This window comes from Apostichopus japonicus, chromosome 18, assembly GCF_037975245.1.
Source record: "Apostichopus japonicus isolate 1M-3 chromosome 18, ASM3797524v1, whole genome shotgun sequence".
NCBI lineage: Eukaryota > Metazoa > Echinodermata > Holothuroidea > Aspidochirotida > Stichopodidae > Apostichopus > Apostichopus japonicus.
This window is the reverse complement of record NC_092578.1, coordinates 17,882,810-17,910,587: the sequence shown is the minus strand read 5'-3', so window position 1 is coordinate 17,910,587 and position 27,778 is coordinate 17,882,810. Positions and strand designations below refer to the sequence as shown.

Sequence of the window (27,778 nt, the reverse complement as noted above, 5' to 3'; positions counted from 1 at the left end):
TCCAAATATGCAAATATGGTGTGGTATTATTAAACATTTGAAATAATTTGAATAAATTCTTGTCAGTTCTGATGCTGATATTTAATTCTTAGACATCGAGGGTGTATGATTATGTTCCATCCAGGGGTTAACTGACTGATCGGCATGGCAACCAACCTTCAAGGATTTTATCGTAAGGGTCACAAATCTGTGTGTCGTCGGACAGTGAGATATCAAAAATGTCATTTGTAAAATGTTAGAACAGATCAAGGCAAATTTACATGGAGCTGTGGGGTTTACTAACAGAAACTGGATACAGAGCAATTGCAAGTCACAGTAACCTTGGGGGTGGGGACTGAACACAAGGGACTTGAGAGAAAGTTAAACCGAAATACATTTGGATTACATCTTTCAAATGTCAACTTTTTGGATGCCAATCTCAGTTTTTTTTTTCTGTTTGGAAAGGGGGGTGGGGGAGAGGGGGTTAGGACATGGGAGAAGAAAATCTACAGGTTATTGCAATCAGGCAGTGCAGTAAAGTTATGGATTCATTCTTAGGGAATTGCAAAGTCTGAAGTATATGGTGTAAACCGAGCGAACGTGAAGCACTTCCACCACCAAGGTGGAGATACTGGTTTTAAACAATACTGTTAGTCCATGAATAACAGGAAACCTTATTCTTCTACCTAAATTTCTTTCTGTTGGTTCAATACACCTGTGAAGGAGGCAAGAGGGAAATCAGGGATGAGAGGTACCCGAGCCAGCAAACAAAACTTATTTTCGAAACGTAATAAAGACATGTAACTGCAGTTTCACACCAATTTCTTTTATTGCATTTAATTTCATCAGTTTTGTTTCAATTTGAAACAGGAGAACGAAGTCCAGTATGAATAACCGATATATAGACACATCTAGAAATAAATACCATCGTCCAATCACATACCAGTAAACATGATCATGAATAGATACCACCGTCCAATCACATACCAGTATACATAATGATGAATAAATACCACTATCCAATCACATACCAGTTTACATGATGATGAATAAATACCATCGCCCCAATCACATACCAGTATACAAAATGCTGATGAATAAATACCACCGTCCAATCACATACCAGTATATATAATGATGATGAATAAATACCACTGTCCAATCGCATACCAGGATACATAATGATGATGCTAATTCCCTCCTCCATGGGCCAGAGACTTCCCTTAGTATTTGAGGCCCTCTCATTGGTTTCTAAAGACCATTTTGGGTGACAAGTAACCATCTAAATATAATATTAAATATCAAACTACCAAGTTATGACCTAGGTTTATGCAGTTGCTATGCAAATAAGGGGGGGGGGGAGTTAGAACCTTAAATGTGATTTCAAATATGTATAATAGTGTTGGACAGTATAAATGACCTTTTGAGTATTCATAGATGACTGACCTTTCTCCCGATGTGTCTTCAATGATTGATTTTTGGAACTTGATTATGCAAATATTAAAATACATAAATGATAATGATAAGTTATATAATCTATTGTGTATATGTCATACTATTAAGGAATGGACCAAAATATATTTACATTTCCAAAACTTCCTCTCAACATCAAAAATTTCTCCTAACACATTGTCACACAACTGAAGAAATTTTCCAAAGTTTGGGCCATCATGAATATGTCAAACAACTTTCTTTTAGCATAAATAATGAGAAATTATAAATGTTTTTTTCCCCAGCCAAACAAAGGAGAAAGTGTAAATGTAAGGAATCTAAAATGTCTCATAGAAAACTAGTCAACTGTTTTTAAGGTGTTTATGAATTAAATCATCATACTCTTACCAGTGCAACTGACACCCAAATACAAAACGATCCCTCTAGGGTGCTTAAAGCCAACCAAACCACTACTGGACTGAACAAAACCCCACTCAAATTGACTCCTGACCCAGTTTTTTTTTATATTCACGAAGACTACAGAAAGCTTCAATGAAACCGTTCATGCCCTAATATTTAAACTCTGTAGCGCAAAATATACTGAAGCATAAAAGAATACTGAATGGAATCCAAAAGTTGTTTTGGATTTGCAGAACTGAAGAAAAGTATAAAGATGATATATTGCGGATATTAATGCCACTTTACAAAAACTGTAACTTATATTGTTTAGTTTCTTGATAATTTTGCAAAATGACTCTGTTAATTAGCGATAAATATGATACCGGAATAATAGAGACTCACAAACGCACACGCATGACTTAACGAAGCGACCAAATTTTGAAACGGCGCTATGATCGAGTCCATAAAGGCTGTTTGCAGTGTAGAAACAATGAAACGATACATCTGGCCGCAGGGTTGGGCGGTTCCAGCCCCGACCAGATAACCAGGTGGGTTTTTCATGCAGGGGAAATCCACGACTTCCCCATGTTTCATGCTCTACCAAATTGCTCAAAACATAATCCAAAATGAGCTACTAATCTTTCAATTGGATAGCCATCCCACGCAAAGTCTAAGTAAATAAGTCGTTCGTTTTCTCCCACATGCACAAGTGGCCATTTTAGAGTCATAAAATGAACTGACAGTCAATTATTAGTGTAAATTATTAGAAGAGCTACCTTTGAGCGTCTGATGAATTTATAAAAATTAAAACCTACTCCTTGATTGCAGCAATTATCACATAAATAGAGATTTGATTCCACCAAATATAGGCTCTTGTCCACATATAAGCTTAACTACCCACTTTATTCCTTGTTTTTCTTAATGCAAAAGAATAAAAAAGTTTGTTTTCCGTATATGAAAAATTTCCTTCAGACGTGATGTAATTATATTGACAAAATGGTTGAAATTTCTGCTCTCTTTGCTTTGTATTAACAAAACTATAGAACCAGCCCCAACCCCTACACACTTCCACACTCCCCCCCCCCCCACCATTTCTGTTTGACAATTCAAAAGAAATAAAAGATAGGATATTCATATTGAGATTAAGTTGTAGAAATAGAAGTAGAAATATTGATCACCTCTGATTCCATGATGCATTACGCTAGACGGAAAATTTAAAACGTTTAGTAGATAATATGTAAAATAAACACTTTCTCAAAACGATGCGATCTTTATGTAACGAAGAATAAGTAAAAAAACAATCAATCAATAACTGTAGACAACACAAAACTGGTGCAGACATCACAATTTTCATTTTATAACTAAAGACTTTAAATGACTCACTGAAAACCTACCGAGAGTAGGACTTTTAGCATCATTGCCATTTCTTCTTCAAGTAATGGATCCATTATGTTCATGATAAGCGATAAATTTTATATTTCTTCAATGACACCCAGTTTTAACTGAGTGTGCTGTCATGTACACTGTTTTTACCAGTCATAAACTCAAACCAATAAATTTCAAAAGTAAAGTAAACCTGGACTCTTCCCAGAATCATGACGATACCGTGATTTCAAGTTCGCAATTGGCGCAGACTCAAAAAAGTCACCCAACCAAGACACGGCTTTTAGACCTAAAAAAAAAAATTACAGTGACCTTTTTACAACTCTGGTTGTACAGTCACATGGCTTGGCAGCTCTTACATTACACAACAGCAAGATATTAGAATCAAGGTCTTGTGCTAAAGTTACAAAACAAATGCATAACCAATATTGCTGTGAATTTCATGAAGAATATATCAGTTAAAATTACAAAGTCCTTTTATGATACAATTTGAAGTATACAAAATATTTGTAAGGAGACAACAGCAATATTAAAAAAAATATATATACATATATATATAGAAAAATCAAGACTGTTTTTATCAAGCTAATAGAACAACCTGTTTGTCCAAGTAATAATAATAATAGTAAATAAACTATTTGTTAGACAACATAGTAGCCTCTTTACATTACCCGCTGAAATTATAAGTATAGATACCCTTTTAAACATATTCCTACCAACCAATGTCATACTTTTCACTACCAGAGAGATGTCACATAGACATTTTCTTTTCACAAACAAAAACATAATTTGATCTGAAAAGTGGGAAATGAAAGCTTCCGGCGACTAAATTTTAAAGGACTAAATTTAAAATGCGGAGACTAACTTTAAAAGGACAACTTCAGGTAGGAGTTTAGTCTTGTTATCTTGTAGTCCACAGAAAAAAGGAAATATTTGAATGCTAGTAATGTTTCTATAGCTAATCTGGTTTTTCAAGAATATTTTCCACCTTTTTAAAATATAAATATATATCTCTAGAATGATCCATTAAGGGCTAAATTGATGATCGATGAACCCTCCCTCAGCTCCTTAAATGGTCATTTTCTCCAAACGTTTAAAATCCTTATAGATATAACCTGAACAACGGTTTCTAATTGGTCCACGACAAATCAAAAGTAACCCTTGAACCCGAAGTCATTCTTTAATTTCTATAATACTCACATTTTGCAATATTATAAGCTTTCCTGACACCCAAGAGGAAATAATGATAACATGATTTATTTGTCGACTAAAATGAAAACAAAAATGCAAATTTTGACATTTTTGGCCTGATCTTGGTCTAATAATAATCCCAAACCTTTCACTTCCATAATCTCGCAACCTCAATATATATATATCCTCACCTATTGTGACCAATTTTTAATTTTTATGCAATCTCTTGTTGACATGATTCTTTAGATTTGTAAATATGAAATGGCCTGAATTAAGCTCAAACTTTAGACCAATTGCACTTGGAAAAACTACCATGGGATTTACGACAACTACCAGAAGAATGCAACCTCACAGATTCTTCAAAACACTTTCGACTTTTGCAAGCCTTGCTAAACAGACTTATGCCGCCTAATTTCAGTAGGTTGAACATATAGTAAATGTCAAAGTGGTTTTTCTTCACTTTATAAAATTCAGAAATATCCCCCAAAAAACACCATTAAGAAGGGAAAGAAAGGAGAGAGAGAGAAGTATAGGAAACTGCGGCTCATAAAGATGGTCTGGTTTTCCACATGTACGCTATTGCCAACGCCCCGACCAGAGATGACACTAGGACGGTCACATAGGTTCGCCAATTGTACCCGTTCGTCGGAACCGCCGGAGTTCGAGGTTGTCCGTTGGGTATATGCTTGGTGACGCCTGAGAAGTGAATAAAGGACCGTATAGCTTCAAAAACGAAAAAACCTCTTCCGTATTTGAAATTTGCACTGAAGCGGCATTCCACATTGATCTTGGTCAAACTGTCTGGTGCTATGAATTGGTAGCGATCCCAGAAACAATGTCATTCCTTACTTTAATAGACTAGTCAAGTATTATATCCAAAAATGAATAAGAAACCCAACCGTTTTCTAAAAAATTCCCACATGCTGTTTCTTTTTACATATGATTCATATTCACATGAAAAAGTGTCCAGGCCAAGAAAACTTCCAAACCGGAAGTAACCCGACAAGTTACTTTGAATGCTAATTTACATGCAGTGGGACAAATCCTTTTGGAAGGTAGATTAGTCCCATCGTTAATGGCAAATCTTAATTTTTCAGTTAGATAAAGTCTAGGGTTTGGTCTATTGGACCCCCTTCAGTTTTCCACATGTTAATGTATCGAAACATAATGTAATGTAACATGCGATCCACATACAACCCCACTGTGTGATGACCTAGCTAAATTAAAACATTTTTATTGTTTCTTTTCTTCTTAATATCATTGTTTATTATTATCGTTAACTTTACCTGCTATATCCTCCATCTTTTCTGGCGCCCATACATCCCTCTTGGCAGTATTCTTAGCCTTCATGTCAGCGAGGAACCCCTCCCAATTCGGAGTGGCAACTTTCAGAAGAATCTGCATGTGATTCCAGAACCTAAAGGATGTTCGGAAGGCAAAAGGAGTTCAGTAAAGCATATCGCAAAGCTAAGTATGTATGTGTTAGGCCGAACAATTGTTTTGTGTAAGCAGTAGTTGGTCTTCTGACTAATGCACCATTAACATTGTAGCAATTGTGGGTGTCCCTTTAATGTTGTGGTGTTTGCTCTGGCTAAAACTGAATTTACTAAAGACACTGATTATTTGTTGCAGAAGTTGGCGATTCTTTGAGAGTTTCTGGTGCTTCTTGAGGTTAAAGCTCAATTTAAATAAACACCCTGTTCAGATTGGTTAGTAATTGGTCTTAATTGTACCAGTGGTGGGTGGACGTGTCCTTCTACGGGTGTGGTGTTTGTTCTGACTAGTGGACGTGTCCTTCTATGGGTGTGGTGCTTGTTTTGACAAGTAAACCTGTCCTTCTACAGGTATGGTGCATGTTTTGACTAGTGGACATGTCCTTCTATGGGTGTGGTACTTGTTCTGACTAGTGGACTTGTCCTTCTATGGGTGTGATACTTGTTATGACAAGTGAACCTGTCCTTCTACAGGTATGGTGCATGTTTTGACTAGTGGACATGTCCTTCTATGGGTGTGGTACTTGTTCTGACTAGTGGACTTGTCCTTCTATGGGTGTGGTACTTGTTCTGACAAGTGAACCTGTCCTTCTACAGGTATGGTGCATGTTTTGACTAGTGGACATGTCCTTCTATGGGTGTGGTACCAAATCTAGTAAACTCATTTGACTGGAACAGCGTCAGTTACTCGGTTTATATCATCAGCTTTCAAAGATACTTGTTGTCCATGCTAAAGTCCTGTAATATTTTCAGGGTCAACCGAGTGAACCAAAAAAAACAAAATCCACTTTCGACAAGAAATTCAACAAAAAATTGAATATTTATATTTCATGTTGAGAGGACGGTCAAAGATGAAAGACAAAGCAATAATTTTGAGGATTCTAAAGAGATGATAGATGAGGATGAAACTCACTGATAATGGAATGTATCCGGTTCCCTTGAGATGCGGTTATTGAAACCGATGTAGAGGTCGTCCCAAAATAGACCCTTCTTGACGGTCTCTCTGTGGACACCTATCCTGTTCTTCATCTGCAGACAGAAAATGCCAAGAATGAGAAGTTTAACAGCTCCCCCTTGAGAGCCGTAAAACCTTGGAACGAAATTTGACAAGAATACTGAGAGCAATGAAGGAGAAGGAGGTCACTTGGAGAGAAAAAATAATTGAATGTCCTTTGTTAGGCTTGGATTGTTGATCCAATTAAAATAATTGTTGATATGAACAAGAGTTTATCCATAACCATTAAGACGACGAAATACTGACATAAGATGTGATACCTCGTCACCTCTGGATTGGTAAAGTTAATAACACTCGAAATGAACCAATCTTGAGTCAAAACAAACTTTCTGTTTATCCTTTCGTAGATGAACCAAACATACATGTAATTTCATGAACATGTAGGCTTCTACCTGTTGAATATAGCATTCATCAAAAAAAATAGTCAATGCTTCCTGTAACCAATGCAGATACATCTAAGAGAAGATCTTTCACAGAATGGGCATTTCTCTGGAGACTTGTTCTTGAGTAAGTTACATTACTCATCAAAGATTCAATTAACATGGAAGCATGTTTTTGTATGAGGTGGCATACCTCTAAGTAGCTGTGTTCTCTCTCTGGTCTCCCCGTGGGAAAGGTCGGTTCGGGGCCACTGAAGTCAACGTAGAAATCGTAGCCTCCTTGGATGGGCCCAAACTGATCGTCCGTTTCAATCATCTAAATGCAAACAAAAAAATGCATCACACTATGAAACGATCTAAAAGGAATAGAGATCTTCTTTTAATCTTATACATGCCTGCCACTTGCTCAGTTCATATTTTTTGCTTCTCAATTCAGTTCACTCCAAGTTTTTAAAAATTTGTTTCAATCTAATTTTCTAATTTGTGTCTGTGCCGTTTCCACAGAACTTGTACACTCAACTAACTTTGGCATTTTAAGTTTCCTACATGTTCCTATGTGTTTCTTACATGTTCCTATGTGTTCCCACATGCTTACCATGTTTCCCACATGTTTACCGTGTGTTCCCACATGCTTACCGTGTATTCCCACATGCTCACCGTGTGTTCCCACATGCTTACCGTGTTCCCACATGCTTACCGTGTATTCCCACATGCTTACCGTGTGTTTCCCACATGCTTACCGTGTGTTCCCACATGCTTACCGTGTATTCCCACATGCTTACTGTGTGTTTCCCACATGTTTACCGTGTGTTTCCCACATGCTTACCATGTTTCCCACATGCTTACCGTGTTCCCACATGCTTACCGTGTATTCCCACATGCTTACCGTGTGTTTCCCACATGCTTACCGTGTGTTTCCCACATGCTTACCGTGTGTTTCCCATGCTTACCGTGTGTTTCCCACATGCTTACTGTGTGTTCCCCACATGCTAACCATGTGTTTTCACGTGTTTACCATGTGTTTCCCACATGCTTACCGTGTGTTTCCCACATGCTTACCATGTGTTTCCCTCATGCTTACCATGTGTTTCCTTCATGCTTACCATGCGTTTCCCACGTGCTTCCTATGTGTTTCCTACATGCTAACTTGCCAATCTTGTACTAAGGACAGTAACATTCACTAGATTTGTCTGAGACTGTGTGACTGACATCAAAACCATGACTACCGATTTCCATCTTATTTACATTCATACTCACTCAAATGTCATTTGTGTAAACTTTGCCCATGCAAGAGGCACATCACCTGTATCTGTATAGCATCTATCAAGTTAAGGCAAGCTCTGAGTTATCATGTTTAACATACATGCAGGTGTAACATACAAACACCAACACACACACATACATTTCCAAAGATTTCTTTTGGCTTACCCTGATGACTAAATTGTAATCACCAAACTTGGTCCACTTGTAGTAGAACTGTATCCACTCCGGATAGGAGAAGATTTCGTCAAAGACGCATTGGTTGGTTTGGTCTAGATACTTGTCAAAGTTCCACCTGACGAAAGGAAAACGGGATGGAAAATTCATAATAATTCCGCACCAGAAAACTGGTAATTCCAAAACCGGTGCTACGGTAGAGTGCGCAGAGAAGGTGGGCACGACGAACGTCAAAAACTAGTACCTCGGACAGTGGTGTGCTCAAATATGTAGCCAAAACTTCAAAACATTTTCTTGGCCATGATAAAACATAGATAACAGCTCAGCTAAATAATGGCAGAAAACAAGATGACATTTTTTAAAAAACCTCTTCAAGAGCAGAAAACTCTTCCTTTTTTTGTTGACATTGCAGAATTCAAGTCAGTGACCTTTGGAATAACAGATTCTATGCTCTACAAAACTGAGCCATACATATGAAGAAACTGAATGAACAGAAACTCCAAATAGATGTCATCTTGAACATTTTGGTGATCCTTATTAACCATCGACTATCTGGAAATTTAAAACAAATAGAGTTTGGAACCAAGTACTTTGAACTCACCTATCTTTCATTACTTTCATCGCTGGAGACGGTTCTGTGATGTAATCGCTGGAAGAAAGACACAAATAAATGACAGGTGCTTAAACATTACATAACATAATCGCTACAAGAAAGAAACAAATAATGACAGGTGTTTAAACATTACATAATCAAATCGCTGAAAGAAATACACAAATAATGACAGGTGTTTAAACAAAGACAATGATATTACTTTCAAAGAGACTCAGAACCTAGCCTGGTCGACTTACTATATTTGATAAAGCATTTACTTGATATCAGACTTCCAGCATAGTAAGTACAACAGCAAAAATAGCAAAACTATAAAACTGGAAACCATTTTTGGTATATTTTGGCATATTTCCCAGGGATGTTACTGCCCAATTAGATCTGTGACATATGGCCTTCCAACACCTCCAGTTTGAAACCATATCTTGATAAAACCCTATTTATCTGAAGTTCGGGTAAGATGCCCTTCATACAGTAAAGAGTTGGATGCTATAAAGACCATGCTCATTCGTCATCAATGTCAATGTGTATTTCGGTGTTTCTATTCACAATACCTCGCCAGAAACAACAGATATTCTTACCTGTCCCCGTTGATGACCTTTTGGAGGTCCAAGATGGATCCTGGTTTGGGGGTCCATGTTTTGATATCGGGAGAATACTTGGCTATGAGCGCATTCAGAGCTGCGGGGTCGTTCTTGGTGTTAGTGTCTCGTATGTAGCTGAAGGACAGATGGGATGTAGAAAAGCATATCAGACGAAACTTTACAAGCAGGAAGACATTGAAAGCTGGCGCATTGACTTTTCGTGTAAAAATTACTTAAAAGACAGGCTTGTTTGTTTGATCTGTGTTAACAATTATTAAACATGGTCCCCACATTTAAAAAAAAAAAAAAAAAAATTAAATGCCAGACATTTTCAAAGACCCCACCATGTTTCCGGACTAAAACTTCTGTATTGACTCTTGGTATGAAATTACTTAAAGACAGACTTGCTTGTTTGATCTGTGTTAACAGTTATATAACATGGGTCCCCACATTTAATAAAAAAAAGTTTAAAAAAACTGAAATACCAGACATTTTTGAGACACCCCACCATGTTTCCGGATTAATACTTTGACAACTTTCAAGATGCAGAAAAGAGTTTTTTTACTTTTTTACTACTTTTTCCAGACTTTTTCCAAGTTTTAAAATCGTGTGGGAAGAATGTATTAAATACTGCAACTTACTGGTCGGAAGGGTGCGCCTCTACGAAGTAGCCGGCAAACGGACAATAGAGTAACGGCGAGACGTCTCGTACCACCTGCGTCTTGTAGTAAAGGAGCTTGTTTCTTTCACGTTTGATGAACTGTGCCTTCCATTCTTCTACAAGAGGTTTCGAAAATAACCAGAAAGAAAAGTTAAATCTTCCAACAAAGAGAATCTAATGTTTATAGGTATTCAGCAAATTGCACAGTTTGCTGCAAATATGAAGTCTTGGCTCTTTATGCTGTTGTTTTTTCCTATGACATTTCTAAACACAGACTTTTTTCATAGTCATCTTAACAAATCTTCATTCATAATATAGTAAATTCTAATCCTTAATATAGTAAATCTTAATCCTTAATATAGTAAATCTTAATCCTTAATATAGCATCACATTAGATGGACCCACACCCTCTCTTATTTTGTGTCTCCTTTGTAAAAAAAAACCAAAAGGGAATTATTGACAAACTAGAAACCATGAAACAACCAGAATTGCTCCCAAAACTAGCCAATATAGTGGTGGGTTGGTTTGTATACAAGGCAGGGGTAGCCATTATCTTCTTGCACATTTCATAATTTTGCACTAACCTTGGCATCAAAACACAAACAAGGAGAAAGTTGTGCTTCAGAGTTATCATGTCACAAAACCATTTTAATTTAACAATGTCTCTGCGCTGAATGAAGGCAAAACAAGAATGAGACGCAAAATCCCAATCCCACGTCTTTGAGATGCTAATTGGTGAACATCTCCCTGTAAACAGCTTACAAAAAGGTTAGTTCCATAATGCAGAACTAAATCGCATAAGGAGGTAGTAGGGGTTACCTGTATATTTGCCCCCGGAGAATGTCATGGGGAACCCCGACGCACCCCCGGCAAAGTCACTGAGCATCATATCGATACCCTGGGGAAGTCGTCCACCATTGGGGTTGGTACAGTCCACTGTGTTGAGTATCTGGTGACCTAAAAAAACAAAGGAAAAGAAATGTGTTAGAATTGGTTGGATGCCGCGTTATATTTGGGTCGGCAGTCTCGAATATATCCTGCGTTATGGTAAGACTGATGGACTTGCGATCTAATGATTACAGGATTGAGTTCCGGCCGAATCATTTCAATGAGTCCATGGGCCTCTCTGGACCATAGTGTGCAAGTGGAGACATGCAAGGGTACAGCTGTAACTTGTAAATATAGTGGTGCACTGCCAGGCCATGGCTATACATCATTGGATTAGCCCCAGGGTATGTGTAGATGTTGTGCACTGTAGTGCCTTCCAAGTTTGAATTGTACACACTTGGGTGTGTGGGTGTGAAAAGTCACCAGTGACCAGGGTTAAATGTTGTCATGCGAGAAGACCTTGGACTTGCCACAAAAGCCTATTAGCCTTCAACTTCGTTCTTACAGCTGATGAACCTGTAATTTTTTGTTTTTCTACAGAACATTCCCGTACCAGAAAGCCACTTGACTTTGTGATTCTTTGCCATACAACTTGCTCAAAATTCAAAATAACTATCTGACTACTGTAGAGCAAGTTTGGAGTTCATTCAACTTTGTAATATTGAGTTGTCATGTTAACAAGGATTTCATAGTTTTACCTCTGGTGACCTTTAATAATCTTTTGCCTACACTAAAATCAGTAGGGTTCTTCTACTTTAACATGGGACATCTATATGTCAAGTATGAGATTCATCAAATCTTCCCCTCTTTAGATATTTTTTGTACAAGGTTTTCAGAGTTTGACATCTGGTGACCTAATATGACCTTTTGATCCCAGCCAAAAAACAATAGCAACAGAGAACTCAATATGGTGCATCTACATACAAAGTTTGAAGTCCATCCGAATTTAGATTATTGAGTTATCCTATTTCCAAGTCAAAGCGTCTCATACACACACACACACACGCGCGCGTGTACACACAGCATTATGACGGAATGATTCCTTTTGCCTCATGTCTGGGACTATGTACCACTAATTTATATTACTTGGAAAGCAAATATGAACATCAAAGATGGCTGTCTATTTATTATGAACATTTATCTTATAATACTGTTTGTTAATTATCAGTATTTATTTATCATCTAGTCAATCTTCACCTCTTTGAAGCTGAAACATTCATGACATGACTCCCAAACATGATAAATTACATAGAGTAAATACTAACGATAGCTTTTCAAGATAGACAACGCTGGAAGTTGATACACCGTACGGTAAAATTGATGCAAACGGGGGAATGTCACAGACACTCATAACTGACAAAATCCAGCTGCCAACATAGATACAATAACTCTAGAATGTCCTTCTTAACTGACATATTTCACAGTCAAAGCCATTAATGCTTTTATTAGACTGTTCTTTTAAGTTTGATTTATACTTCTTCTACATGTTCATGATTCATTATTTGTCACCATCTAGTTTCCTTATGAAGCTATTGTTCTTACTATCTATTGTTTCCATTATCTTACTGCTCGTTCATCGTACATAACTTTTCTATTCAACATTTCTCATTGTCTGGTATGAGGCTATTGTGCTCTAACTATTGTTTTCAAAATTTTATACTACTATTTTGCATTGTCTGGTATCCTCATGAGGCTATTGTTATGCTATTACTATTGTTTTCCTTTTTTTTTTAACCTACTATTTCTCATTGTCTGTTATCCTCATGAGGCTATTGCTATTTGTATTTATCATTGTTATACTATTATTTTGCATTGTCTAGTATCCTCATGAGGCTATTGTGCTCTAACTATTGTTTTCATCATTTCTTATATCTCTGTCTGGTATCCTCATGAGGCTATTGTTATGCTATTACTATTGTTTTCCTTTTTTTTTAACCTAATATTTCTCATGGTCTGGTATCCTCATCAGGCTATTGCTATTGTATTGATTATTGTTATACTATTATTTTGCATTGTCTGGTATGCTCATGAGGCTATTGCTATGCTATTACTATTGTTTTCATCATTTCTTATTTCTCATTGTCTGGTATCCTTGTGAGGCCATTGTTATGCCATAACAATGCATACGCACCTTTATAGTCGATCAGGATGCAAGTATCCATATCTGGGTGGACACCATCCATCATTATCATAAACCGTAAGTCCTCGTTGACCTGGTGATGAGAAAAATCCAAAGATTTACAGCATAAAAACAAAATGTTTAGAAAGGGAATGTTTAGTCGGGAAATACAAATCAGTTCATAGCATCTTTTAATCGACTGTTTCTTTGCTAGAAAGCACCAACCAGAAATAGCAGTAGCTTGCTTACTGCAGTGTAAACCGGGGATCTCATGGACGGGATATCCCGAAAAAATATGACATTTTAAATAAAAATATCAAATATTTCTGAATGAAGAGTTTTATGCATGACACCACCTCAACATAGTTTAATTGAATGGGGAAAATCAGGGGGGGGGGGGAGAAAGGAAATACAAAGTTGATGTAAATTCAAGGTATATCTCCGACAGTTACAATCTCTTTCTCTCACCTTGAACCACCGTCCAAACTTCAGTACATTGATGTTGTTTAGCTTAACTCCGCTCTGTTCCAGTTTGCAGAAGACGGGCATGGACGTGTCACCTACGTATATCGGAATGTCTGGATTTTTCTCTGCAAGTATCTTCAGCGTCGGATAACTACAAGAGAGATAGAGAGGAAAAAATAAGTCCTGATAGAAGAAGATGGTGACTTCAGGATAATCAAGAATTATGAAGAAAAAAAAATTGCAAGCCTTTTATCATGAGCTCAAGAAGATGGTGATCAAACGTCTCCTTTTTTCGCAAAACAAGATTTAATTAAACAACTCAAAGATGTAGCGGAACACTCCTCTCAAACTACTGGAGTGGGGGTGGGGGAGGGAGGTGGTGATAGAGAAATATTTTATGTGGGTCACAGTGACTTTTCCAGGCATAACAAAATTTATCTCAAGTTTTTGGAGCTTGACGACAGAGGTGGATTAAATTTTTATATTTTTATATAATATCAAGGCCATAGTCCAAGATAACTTCAATTTGTTGCATTCTTAGCAACGATTCTGAAGGGTGGGGTCTGGTGGGTGGGTCATGGCTCAGTCCTCATGGAACACATATATTGGATATTGCAAAATTTGCCATAGTCCTGATCTCTCTTACTGGAAGAGACAAAGGATTCGTATCGACCGACCAAATAGTTAAAAGATAATTTTTTTTGTTTAGATTTAAATAATAGACAGAATATTTTTAAAAACTAAATGAAAAGCCTGTGACTTGGCTTCCAGTTTGTGATCCTTGATCGCTTTACCTCAGATGATCCGAGTGGCAGTGACTGATATAGATCAAGTCAGCTTTGGCTAATCTCTCCGGCCAATCGGACGGTGGTTCGTGCATCAGCCACCAGCCTCTTGAGAAGGCCGGTCCCGTGAGCCATGGGTCCGTGAAGAAGATGGTCCCGTTGAAATTGTATTCCATACACGCATGGGTGAAATATGTTACCTTGTAGAAGAGTTAAGGTAAAGCGAAATATGCAGTGTCAGAGAGAATTCAGTTTTCCGAGGTTACTTTTGTACATCTCTGTAATGCATTTACCATCTTTCTTCGTGACATTACTTATTAACATGTTAGATGAGTTACAGTAATAGCCTAATAGGACCTAATCCCAAAGAAACCCTTCTGGCTTCTCCTCCACCTTAGAGAAAACCCTATTAACAAAACCATATATATCTCAATTCTACGAGATCTAGATAGTTTTTTAAAATTTATTCCAAGGGTAAGAAAAAACCAAAGTCATTTGCCTGATCAAAATTCACCTTAAATTTAAAAAAGGAAACTTTTTCTTGGAATAATTAGATAATTTTCAGATTTAATTTTCAGATATTTTTCAGATAAGATGTTAAGACTTTCAACGACTGATTTATACCTTCACTTCACCAATCTCAAGAGGCAACTTTTCCCTTGGATCGTCTTCCCAGGGTTGCGGCGGTTTCAACTCATTCAGGGTGAGCCTACCGTCTTCTGTTACCTCCGGTACTGTGGGATAGAAAATAACACTTGTACTGTACAGTAAAGATTACACCGAGAAAAAATAGCAAAAAACTTACACTCATACCCACTTGTACTGTACAATAAGTATTACACTGAGAAAACATAGTTGATTAAATAATTCATCCAAAACTGCTTTTTTTTCCTTTTTTTTTAATGTTTCATTCACTTTGATAAATGAACTAATCACATAGTCAAGATAAATGGACCTCAATTATGGTAAACTCTATTATCCCTTTGCCTCGACAACATTTATGAAACTTAAACATACTGTATATATGGTAAGTATGTAGCTCTAACATTACATTGTGCTGAAGTACATGCTAAATGTTTCCCACAAGCAAACAAGAAAGAAACAGATTGCGCAGTCAAGAGATCAGATTTGATAAACGGAGAAATATCTCATTGCAAGCTTTCTAGGTCGATTCAACAGCGACAGGTCGGTGTGTACAGTGCCTTTTACCTTGGCTACAGCACTGCATTGTATCTGCATTGAGGAACAGAGTATAATTTCAATGGGCCAAATTAATTAGTGACACTTTCTTGGCTTCTACTACCCCATTCACAGGTTGGATAATGATAAATACATTTAAATGACTACAATGCAAAAAACAGAGTACTTAAACAGTTCTTAAAGTATTACAGTAGTATGTGTGTATGTATGTATGCATACTAAGCCATAGAAGAGGCACAAGGATCTCATGATAAAGACAGCAAACTTAAAATACGTATGAGTAGTGTTGCTATGCACTAGAAGAGGGTGGGGAGGTGAAGGGAATGGTTAGGGGATGTTTATGTGAGGGGGAGGGGAGGGGGAGGGGATGGTAACTTGGGGAGAGGGTGGAAGGGTTATTAGAACATAATAAATGTATATATGTGCAGTATGCATGTATGTGTGCATGCGGGTGGGGAGGTGAAGGGGATGGTTTGGGGATGTTTATGTGAGGGGGAGGGGGAGGGGATGGTAAGGGGAGAGGGTGGAAGGATAATGAGTACATAATTAATGTACACATGTACGGTTTGCAGGAAGGGATATGAGAACATAATGAATACACATGTACAGTTTGCATGTATGTGTGAATGAGGGTGGGAAGGTAAAGGGATGTTTACATGAGGGGGAGGGGATGGTAAGGGGTCAGGGTGGAAGGGTTATGAGAACATAATTAATGCATGTACAGTATGTATGTACAGTATGAATGCATGTGTGTATGTATATGTGTATGTATGTATGTATGTGCGTATGTATGTATGTATGTATGTATGTATGTATGTATGTATGTATGTATGTATGTATGTATGTATGTATGTATGTATGTATGTATGTATGTATGTATGTATGTATGTATGTATGTGTGTATGTATGTATGTATGTATGTATGTATGTATGTGTGTATGTATGTATGCATACTAAATTTATAGTACATAGTAAATAGTACATTTATAGTTAATGTACACCACAATCAATCCAAATTTCTTGAAGTACTACTGTAGATTGAGGTTAAGAAATCAGGTATCTAAAGCAGATTGTTGTTTACTTACTTGTTTACTTCTCAGTACAAGCCTAAATGTTTAAATCATGCTTTTCTAAAACCGCAACGAGAAACATTTTTTTTAAACTTCCACTTTCAAATGAGCTTAGATATTGATTGGCCAGTTTCGCCACATTTGTGCATCAAAGTGTTTATTGAAGCGATGAGAAAATATTAATTTCGTTCCTATTGTTTAAGAAAGGTTACTGAATTTTTTTAACTATATTTCCTGTATCCTTATCAATCATGGTTTTCATGGATCCCTATAAAATAGAGGGAAATGGACCATACTTATAAACAAATACAAGGAAAATGGCTACATCATGACAAAGACCATTTTCCAGCGATTACCGATTACAGAGATCAACCACGCCCCTTGTGCCATTAGTCACCATGCCTTTGGCTTGTGACTCACAGATCTCTAAGAGCTGTCAAACTGTTACAGGTTTCACACGTCAGCACAGTCACGCATCACTTTATCTTATCTGATTAAGCACACATTTACCGAACCCGGATTATGGTTCGATGGCTCTGACGATACATTCCCGTCATCGTAGTAGCGAAACTTTGGTTTTCGAGTCGTGTCAAGTCTTAGAGTAAACTTATCAGCAAAACACAAGTACATAAATGCTTCAAAGAAAATGAAAGCAAGTTAAAAATCAATAGACAATAGACTTGTCAATAGTGACTAACAAACCAAATTGTGGGGTTGACACTTTATGACATGTAATTCAAAGAAAAGCCAAGTGCTCTGCAAGCAAAACAAGGTCCTGTTCAACATAACATAATCCTTTTGAAAAGGCTAAGGGGCAATATTTCTGTATATAAAAGTACCTCATGTGTGCCTAATACACCAATTACCTGTATTCTAGTACATACCATACTGGAAACCCGGTAAATATTGACTTAAAACATGAGTGTTTTATCAAACAAAGACGATAAGACCAACTCGTAATTTCTTCTTTTAACAACACTACCGTAGGGTAAATGGGTTCGCATCGCATTCTCTGTCTTTTCTTTTCAGATTTCTCTTTTTCGATCTGCCCAGAATGGTTTTGAGCGAGTATTAAGCTAATCACATGATGTACAGAATGTATTAAAAATGCAGATAGATAGATTTCATAGATTAAACTAAGTCACAGACTTTCAGTGATTCCATAGTTTGTATTGGCTTAGTCCATCACTCAGCCTCCAGATTTGTACTCCTACAGTACTTGTACACAGCCCAGCATTTTTAGTGCTTGTACTGACACTTAGGGCCTCGTACCAGTGGTAAAACTACATGGGATGGAGGAGGCGTGGGGGGGGGGGGAAGGTGTTTAGGGCCCTCCAAAAGTTGTCAGAAAATAGAAACTACCCCTGCCCTCTTGAAAAGCATTGGGCTCCTCAAAGAAAAAAAGTCTAGCCCCTGAATTGTACTCATGGTTTGTTTGTACTCATAGTGAGGAGAATTATGGTACTCGCAAAATGCTTTTGTACTTTTTTTTTTTTTTAATTATTATTATTATCGTTTTAATTAATTTGTTTTGTACTAATGTACTAAAAGCTTATAAATTCAAGCTACTTTGAACTACACTGTCATGGGAATCTCATAGTTATAGCGTTGCAAACCTCAAAGAAGCTGCCTTACTTGATGTAACCACTCATAGTCAACCGTGTACGGGATGTCCTTTTCAGTCCCCATGGAGCCCTCACCTCGGATCATTTGCCTATGTACAGGTGCCTGTCAGGGTGATTTGCGATCATAAACATAAGGTGTTTGACACCAGTAAAGAAACATCATTAGAATACAATAGCACATATTACAGGGCGTAAAACCAACGACAGTGAATCTGCAAGCTTGCTCTATGCATGTTCATAGATTTGAACTAGAAACTGGGGGGAACTGTACTAAAGTCACCACCAATCGTCGCAGCAGCCTATACACAGAGCCGAGGTATGCTGAAAAGTGAATTCCACTGACCTAACTGCTCCTGACGAAAACTATCCGGTGGGTTGACGTAGCGCATGGTACTTGCGTCCAACTTCCAGCCATGTTTCGTACACTTTAGGACACTGTTGAAGAGAAACCAATGCAATGAAAGAAATGGTCATATTTGGCAGACTTTGGTTAGAGAAGAATTCTTTATACTGTGTGCTACCACTCGAACATGTGCGATTTGCTATAAAAGCCTTTTTGCTCATACATGTATCTACGGTATTGTATTGTACGGTTTCTGGAAGGTTGCGCTCACTGTGACAACACGTCTTTACAAACATTTAACATGAACGGATGCACAGATACCTACAGTAGATGATTGTTGCCATATCAGTGACAAAGATATATTCAAAAGAAAAGTGTATACTATATAGTTCTCAAGTTAGTTTCATGGTGACTACGCCATGGTTGTGAGTGTCCATAGGATATAATGTGCAACTCTCTACTCAGGGAATCAGTCAGAGATAGGGAATCCCATTTTGCAGCGCCCCGTTGTGGATATTGTGGCAAGGACAAGGTGTGGACCACACGCCTCCTCCACCCCCCCCCTCCACACCCAATTTGCCAAACATCTCTTCAACAGAGAGCTGACATGCAAAATGACGGCATCGTTTTGAGACTACTGCCACAGACAAATCTGCTTTAATTTCCCATACTGTAATTAGTATCTTAAAATTAATTAAAAACTGAAAAAACCTTAAACTTAAAAATCTCTTAAAAAATTCTGCATATATGTACAGTAGTTCCGTTCTTTTTTAGTTACACTTCTCAAGACATTTTGGCTTTTGTGTTTTTGACCCTTGAACTTCAAGCTACGGTACCTAAACAGGCTTTATATGAAGTGTGTGCAGACTGGATACAATGTAGAACGCATCCATAATTTCTGTTCCCACTTCTCTTCCCCCTGGCCTCCACCCCCCCCTCCCCCAGTGGTCAATCTCAATGCATTGGGGTGCCAACAGTATTATACTGTATCATAAGTATCTTCCATAGGACAGGAAATTACTTGTCTGTTAGCTCTATTCACAAAATGTCTGCTTGTTAGTATACGCAAGTAATTTAACTATAAACTTCCCCCCTCTTTTGAGGGAAGCTTTATTAACCGGAAGACGACTGTAACTCATTAACACAATGTTGTCACTCTGCTACAATTACATGACGTTCAATATTGATCGACTACGCCATCGATCACATCCATTGTTTTTCACTTTAAATTAATGTTGATTAATTTGTATAGTGTAAAACTCGTTTTGAATATTCTTGCTGTGAATATCGCGCAGCTTTGCTATATACATATCTACAGCTGCTTGCACGTCTGTAACGAAATCTGACACGATACATGTCAGCCCTCTACCTGGGCGTAGTTAGTGTGCTACAAGTATTTCTGTAACAATTCTTTCGGTTCAAATTTTTAGGATGCCTTACTGTTCTCGACCTGTCATGCAAAAGGTCTTACTGCTGAGAATTGTGAATAAAGAAAAGAAAAAAAAACACACTCTCTATTTGGAACATCTCCAGAATTTCAAAAACAAAGCAAATTTTGTGTATAAAATATACAAAAGAAGTTCATTACAAGCCAGGCTTATGACTTGAAGTCATAAGCCTACAGTATACAAATAATGAATGGTTATGAGTGCAATAGTGCAAATATTTCATGAGTTGAAAGATGGGATGTTCCATTCAACGAGGCGCAGCCTCGTTGAATGGAACAAATTACATTCAATCGACGAGCAATTGACCAATCACATGGCCGGAATATAATTAGGTGTTGTATAATATGTTATAATGTACAGTACATATATTGTGATTGCCTCTGTTTTATAGTAACTGTGTACCAAGGCTGACTCACAGTACTAGTCAATTCAGATTGTTCAAAGAACAAATGACTAATGGACCTTTGTAATGTAAATTAATACGCTAAGGAACAACCACATTGATACAGTACACAGTATCTTTACAACGGATGACATTTACAAAGCTGATGTTAAAACTTTACAAGGGGAAGGGACTATTGACCAAGTTACTAGTACTTACAGTATTCAACATGAACCTCCATCAAAACAGTTCTGTACCCGTTATGAACCCAGCGTTTTTACCGTTCATACAATTTAATAACATCCATTTAAAAAAATATATTCTTAATTTAGTGACTGTGCAACGGTAGCCATTTAATCCCACGCAGGAAACTTTGTTTAATTTTCAAAAATTAAAAATGTTAAGAAGTTTTCAGTGATGTTTCCTCATAATGTTGCCACAGGTAACTGGTAAGGTTGCAAGTTTTCTCTGAAATGTTCCTAGCCAAGGACCTAGATATTTTCAAGTTTTTTTCTCTACAGATTTCAACATTCTCCCCAGAAAAACTTGTGATGAACTTTGCAGATTATATGTGGCTTGGATTATAAATGTACTATCTGATAGCTCCTGATTGACTGCTGTAGACTTGAATAACTACACATGACAGACACATAGTGTGCAATGCATAGCTGTGCTACTTTACTATGCTGTACTTAAGGGTACAAGCTTGTGACAGCATTTTACTTAACGGTTATTATTATTATCACAACTGAGGGCAGTTGTTGTCAGGAGAGTGACAGGTGAGTGACACTGTGTGCAGTATTGAAATCAATTTAATGGTCATAACCAGGCTATAGCGAGGAATTTGCCAAGGGAGGGGCGAAACTGTAGGCAAACTATAAGAGCCGTAGATACGGCATTGCAAACTATCTAAGCGTAGAGCCACCATGAGTTGGCCCGAAGCATACAAGAAAATTTTGGCTGAAAATGCCTCCCAGATCGCTGGAAATGGCACTTCCCAGGCCTTGTAAGTTGCATCTTAGTATTTTCTCTTTTGAAAATACTAGTGATATCATAGAAACATACAAACAAAATATGCTCAAAAGGGGGGGTGGCTGCACCCTTCGCCCCCCCCCCGGCTACGCCTGGTCATAACCAGTAACAGGTGCCTACTTTACACAGTAATTTAATACAATTTAAGCTAGCCACAAAGATATATACATCAATCACTTTTCACAAACTTATAGGTCTACTGTATGCTCAAAACAAATTGATGAATCAATCTTCTTGAGGTAATAGTATCGTTGTGATGTTACCATAGGGAAGGTCAAAGGTCCAAGATGCTGACAGTACACCTCACACCTCCAAGCAGTTCACCATCGCCATGGTTGTAGTTCTACTGTGGCATAGATCTCTCAAAAGGGGAAGTTTATGTTGGCATTAATCCACAGAAAATGCCTATTAAATTCTTACTAATAAGTTGCTTCATTTTCTTTGAATGTCTCTGATTCATGCTCGCTATCTTTGTTTTTTTCTCCCCCTCAAAAAGTAATCAAACTGTTTGCTTTTCTTTGAAGGGTTGTTGATCATTGCCTGCCCTCAAAGGGCAACAGGTACTATGTACGTATATCCTACTGTACTTTTAGAAAACCAACCATCTTACACTGTGCATATAAAGCACGACCTTTGGCACTGGTATGGCTGTATGTAGTATAACCTACACTTCCCTCAGGCCTTACTGACCCATGACTCAGTGAAGTTCTAAGTATTGTGATATTGCACAACCAGGAATAAATTAGTGCTACTAGTATATACAGTACTGTTCAGTACGTAAGTGCAGAGCGTTGTATTAAAGCATGTTTCTGTAATCATGATTAAGTTGAGTAGGAAACTGGTATAATGGTACAAGTGGATAAAACTATATACTTTAATACTGTAGCTTGTGGTAAGGGTTCTCCATACTGTAGGTGGTAGGTCAGTCGAATCTGACCTGTTGAAGGTTTCAATCCTTGCGTTCCCCAATGGTACACTAAGTACATACTGTATGTCAGGTATGCCTGCCCTTATTGACCATGAAGGTTTTAAGCACCATACTCAATATGGGACCTCAACATGTATGCCAAGCATGAGAATCGTCAAAGCTTCTGTTCTTGAGATACCATGTTTACAATGTTTTTAGTTTGACCTCTGGTGACCTAGTATGATCTTTGATTCCGGCCAAAAAACAATAGCAACAGAGAACTCAATTTGGTAAATGTCCACATACAAAGTTTGTATGAAGTCCATCTAACTTAAGAATATTGAGTTATCGGCTTCACAAGCCAAAGCATCACCTACACACGGCATCATGACCGTAATGATTCCTTTTGCTTTTCAGCAAGGAAACAATAAAAAGCATTTCTGAAGCCCAGCTGCTAGCTTCGTCAAATCAACACAGACGACACAGGATCCACAAGAATTATACCCCTTATCATATTTGTTGTAAAACACCTGGCTATTCGTGGAAAACATGTGCTTTAACTCATGTTTAAATCTATCAAGGCCCTCGATCATTCGTTTGTTTGTAGGAAGAGAGTTCCAAAGCTTCAGTCATCTTAATTGAACAGCTTGAATAATGAATACATAGATCTACAAACAAGTAAAATTAATTTAAAATGAATATGATCCTTTACTGGCAGCCAGTGTTTAATCATGAAGAAATATCAGAAACACCCTCACGCCTACGACGATCGTATAACCCTGGCAGCAACTTTCTGTAAATTGACATTTCAGTTAATGCCATCATGAAGAGAGTTGCACCTATGTAAACCAATTCTGTTTTACACTATAAAGACGTTATGACGTTTTTCACAAAATCATGGTAGGAGAAAGAGATTAACTTTTTTGAGATATAACGAATAATTCTAAAGCGGTTAGCAATAGTGGCATTACCCTGTGCATTGAAGATGACAGGTTTGGGTCATAGTACTTACCAAGGTATTTGACAGCATTATAAAACATTCCCACCCTCTTTCCTAATTAAGACAATTGTGTTGAACAAGGCAAGGAAATGGAAGGAAGAGGAGAGAGGGAGTGAAGATAAGGGGGTGGGGGGGGGGGTGGGGGAAGGGAGTTTTATTTTTTTACCATTTTGTGCTATCTTCGATGTCTGCAATGAAGGTGCCTCCTTGATGTTTACATTTGTTGAGGCAGGCTCTGTAGGTATCCGTCCCCGGTTCCTTGAAGACCACATATTTTTCGCTCCCTGAAACGTTGATGAGGTTGACTCCATCCTTGAGGTTATCGGTTTCTTCTCGGGATAGGGAGAGCACTTGCACCTCCTGCTGGTCCATAGTTATACAGTCTCAGTCTGAATTTTTAAAGTCTGCATTTTTAGAAGCCAAATAAAAAAAAATACAGTAAAACTATCAACAAAACAAATGGTTTACAACCTGGGACAACATGCACTTTTAATCTCATTACTTACATGATAAATGAGGCATGACTGCTAACATCCTTTTTCTTTCTGGGGGGGAATGGGGGGGGAGAGTTTCTTAATCTTAATAATCATAAAGATTAAGAAAGGCCAAAACGAGGATTTTACAATCTATGCGTACATTTATACTTCATAGGTAACCAATGCAGCTCTTTCAGTATTGAAGTTATGGCAGTAATTTATTCACTCTGTGAACAATTTGAGCAGCTGAGGGTAGATGTTGCCTCGGCTAGTAAAGAATTTGCATAATCAAGCCTACTGGAAATTATGGCATTTATAAATACTTATTTACGCAGTTGACCCACTTGTCGAAAAAGGATACATCAAGATTTACATACAACTAACTTGCTTATCCATAGTAAGGTAATTATCCAACTACACACAAAGGTTACATACCTCAGGAGTGTTATAATGTATAACATAATTGAAGGTACTCAAAGATCAAATTACAAAGAGATTAGCCCTGTCTTCATTACCCATTACAGTAACAGTAATGTATATATATCAAAGTGGCTATTCTTACGACTATTCGTAAGAATAATTTCCGATTACGCATGCGCAGTTGCTATTTGTATGACAGGAGTACTATTTTTACGACCCGGAGTAACAATCACTTCCGGTTAGGGTTAGGGTTAGGATTGGGGTTTAGGGTTAAAGTTAGGGTTTGGGTTACCCCTACTACATGCGCAGTTGCTTTATTTACTTTACTGCGCTTGAATTCGCCTTTGTCGTAAGAATAGTTTATAAATAATTGTTACGACTAGTCGTAAGAATAGCCACGGCCTATATATATACTTGTATGATAGTATCATGTAATCAGCAGAGAGTATCAATATGATTGTACAGGCTATTTAAACTTGGAAACTTGTTACGATGGAGAATACATTTAATACACAGCTGCTATACAGCAGTACAGGTCTATAAAGCAGTACACCACATAGGCTACTGCTGAATTTTTTTTAAAAGGGGCAAGGAATATATGAACCATCTGTTGGCTTACAAGTTGGAGGCAGGGGAGGAGGGGGCGGGTCTGAATTTACCAAACAGTGTGAGAGTATTTACTCTTTATAATTGCTGTATGAGAGTAAGAACATAATTGTCCAAACTTCAGTTTCATTGGGCACTAAATGACACAGATTTGTGGGATTATTTCTTACAATTAAAAGAAACATAGGCATGTATATTTAGAAATTCAAAATTCAAATGTGGCACCAAAAGTTCAGATCACGCTGCTATTGTCAAACTAAATTATAAGTGGTTGCTCATTTGATACCATACTGAGTCTGCCTGACTAATGGTTTATACTCATCAATTATGACGAACCTAAGTGTACTGAAGGGTGGAAACAAAGCGGTATGTACCAGCAACAGTGAATACAATAAAACTACAATGCATTGTAAGACAAAGTAATAATACAACCCTGTATGAACAAGATGTTTATACTGGTTGAAAGAGGTTTAGCAACATAAAGAGCATATACAGGTTGTCACTTTTCACATTACATCCGTTAAATTTCCAATTAACCACATCCAAAAATCTGAATGGTATTCCTCTGCAATAACGTTTTGTGAATTGCCTATCCTCCCACTGTACCTTGGCTTTTACTAGTTTTAAGTTTAGTTAAGGAATAGGAGTAGGCCTAGCCAAAGCCTAACAACTTAGATTAGACTAAGCCCACTATCATTAAAATATTCCTTTCTTCACATTCTTTTCAGTTTGACCGGTTATTCCATAAGCAGACACTAACTTAATGGACTACTACTAGTACTAGGCTAGCCTATGCATATGGCGAAAACTACTGTAAACTAAAAGTGTAAGTGTAGCCTACGTGTACCAGTAAGCGGCGAGCCCAAGTCTAGCCGTTACGACCCCGAATCTAAGTGGGTTATTCTTAAGAATAAAGGCAAATTTATCCAATTGTTGAACTGTACGTAGACTAACCATCGGCGTGGTACACCACTATTACATTATCCAAAATCAGGCTTATATTAAATTTGTAGCAAAATTACCTTCTGTACAAGTACGTTTTAAGCAATAAGTAACGCTAACGTATCAGTGTAGTGACTTCAAGTGAAAAGTGAAACTTCATGCTAGCTTACGTGAGTATCTGAACGTGCATCTGCAACTGTATCGAGCCTAAGCCAAGCAATGTACACATGTATTTCATAGAAACAGATTTCTGAGGTGTGGTTGCATAACAAATTACGGAAGCCTATAAAGCACATAATATTGACGTGTGAAACAAATGCTATCATAGCCTAGGCGGTTTTGCTCACTGGGTACAAAGAGCATGTTGTACTACTAGTCCACAACGTACGTATCAGATGATTTTCGTTTAGTCACCGGTAAGCACAACATTTTTTTTTCTTCAGATTTTTTAGATTTGAGTATCACACACACGTGACACACTTTTGAATATTGGGGGTGGACAAAATTTGAAAGATAGAAAATTGAAATTGTACAATTATCGAAATTTCGAGAAACATGTTCACACATTTTGAAATAAAAAGTCAAAAATTTTGAGACTGTATCAAATATTAAGAATGCATATCCTTCATTTTTTATCTTTCGCATTTTATCTCATATAAGTCTTCAATATGATTTGTTATCGAATATTCTTGAATAGTTTGTCAACAGAAAAAATGCCTTCAACCGTCCACCGGGCAAATGTTAATCCTTTTTTTCAAGGTCATTTGAGGGCCAGTTTATAGTAGGGGGCGTTCTTCATGTTGACAAAACTGCTCAAAGTGAGTATACACTAGATGTTTGTAAAACCCGGCGAAAAGTAAAAGTTGTTCAAGAATTGTTGGTCAACGAGTTGGTGAAGTATTATGGCAGATATTTATTTTAAACGTTCAGACGGTTCTGTACGTTTAATTACTGAGCCAAGAATGTAAACAGTGGAAGAAATAACTTAACAATAACATTGTATCCTAAGTACGTAGCCAGTAATATCAGTCTGATATCCCATTGTGTATGTGAATAACTGTTATGTGCAAGTGCATTATATTGCCCCACTCCCTCCCTTCCCAAACCCCAGATGGCCACTAGCTCATGCTCTAACTTCAAAAAGTATTATAGCCTTTTATACTGAGGTATATTTCCTCACTGAAACGTTTAACTAACTTCCAATCGATTGATTACTGGGATAAATAGCCAGACTCAGCTGAAAACTTTCAAATTTGGGGCCAATACTGCGATGATCTTTTACATAATATCTATGTGAAGAAAAAGAAACATTTGCCATACTAATAATTGGGTTTTGAAAAAAAGGTCATGAAATTAAATCATATTATTTCCCGATTTGACTGTTATTCCATAATTTTGATATCTCAAATTGACTATAAGTTACATATAGGCTAACAGAGTTTGAACCACTTTCATCTGCGGCCCGAACGAGCTAATTTATTCAATCGCGTATATTCTTAGTAACCAAGGG

At 37.4% G+C, this 27,778-nt stretch overlaps 1 protein-coding gene across 1 annotated transcript; it reads right to left on the bottom strand.

Moving 5' to 3' along the window:
* Positions 1-784: 784 nt before the first annotated feature.
* On the bottom strand, positions 785-26,503 carry LOC139958976 (cytidine monophosphate-N-acetylneuraminic acid hydroxylase-like). Its single transcript, XM_071956442.1, has 16 exons — positions 26,349-26,503; positions 23,991-24,228; positions 19,056-19,147; positions 15,442-15,551; positions 14,827-15,017; positions 14,036-14,183; positions 13,580-13,661; positions 11,380-11,517; positions 10,541-10,676; positions 9,897-10,034; positions 9,310-9,357; positions 8,700-8,826; positions 7,465-7,587; positions 6,790-6,905; positions 5,670-5,800; positions 785-5,079 (listed from the first exon to the last, which is right to left on the bottom strand). The coding sequence occupies exons 2-16, from the start codon at positions 24,194-24,196 to the stop codon at positions 4,928-4,930; spliced, it is 1,938 nt and encodes a 645-aa protein (XP_071812543.1). The 5' UTR covers positions 24,197-24,228; positions 26,349-26,503; the 3' UTR covers positions 785-4,927.
* Positions 26,504-27,778: the final 1,275 nt, after the last annotated feature.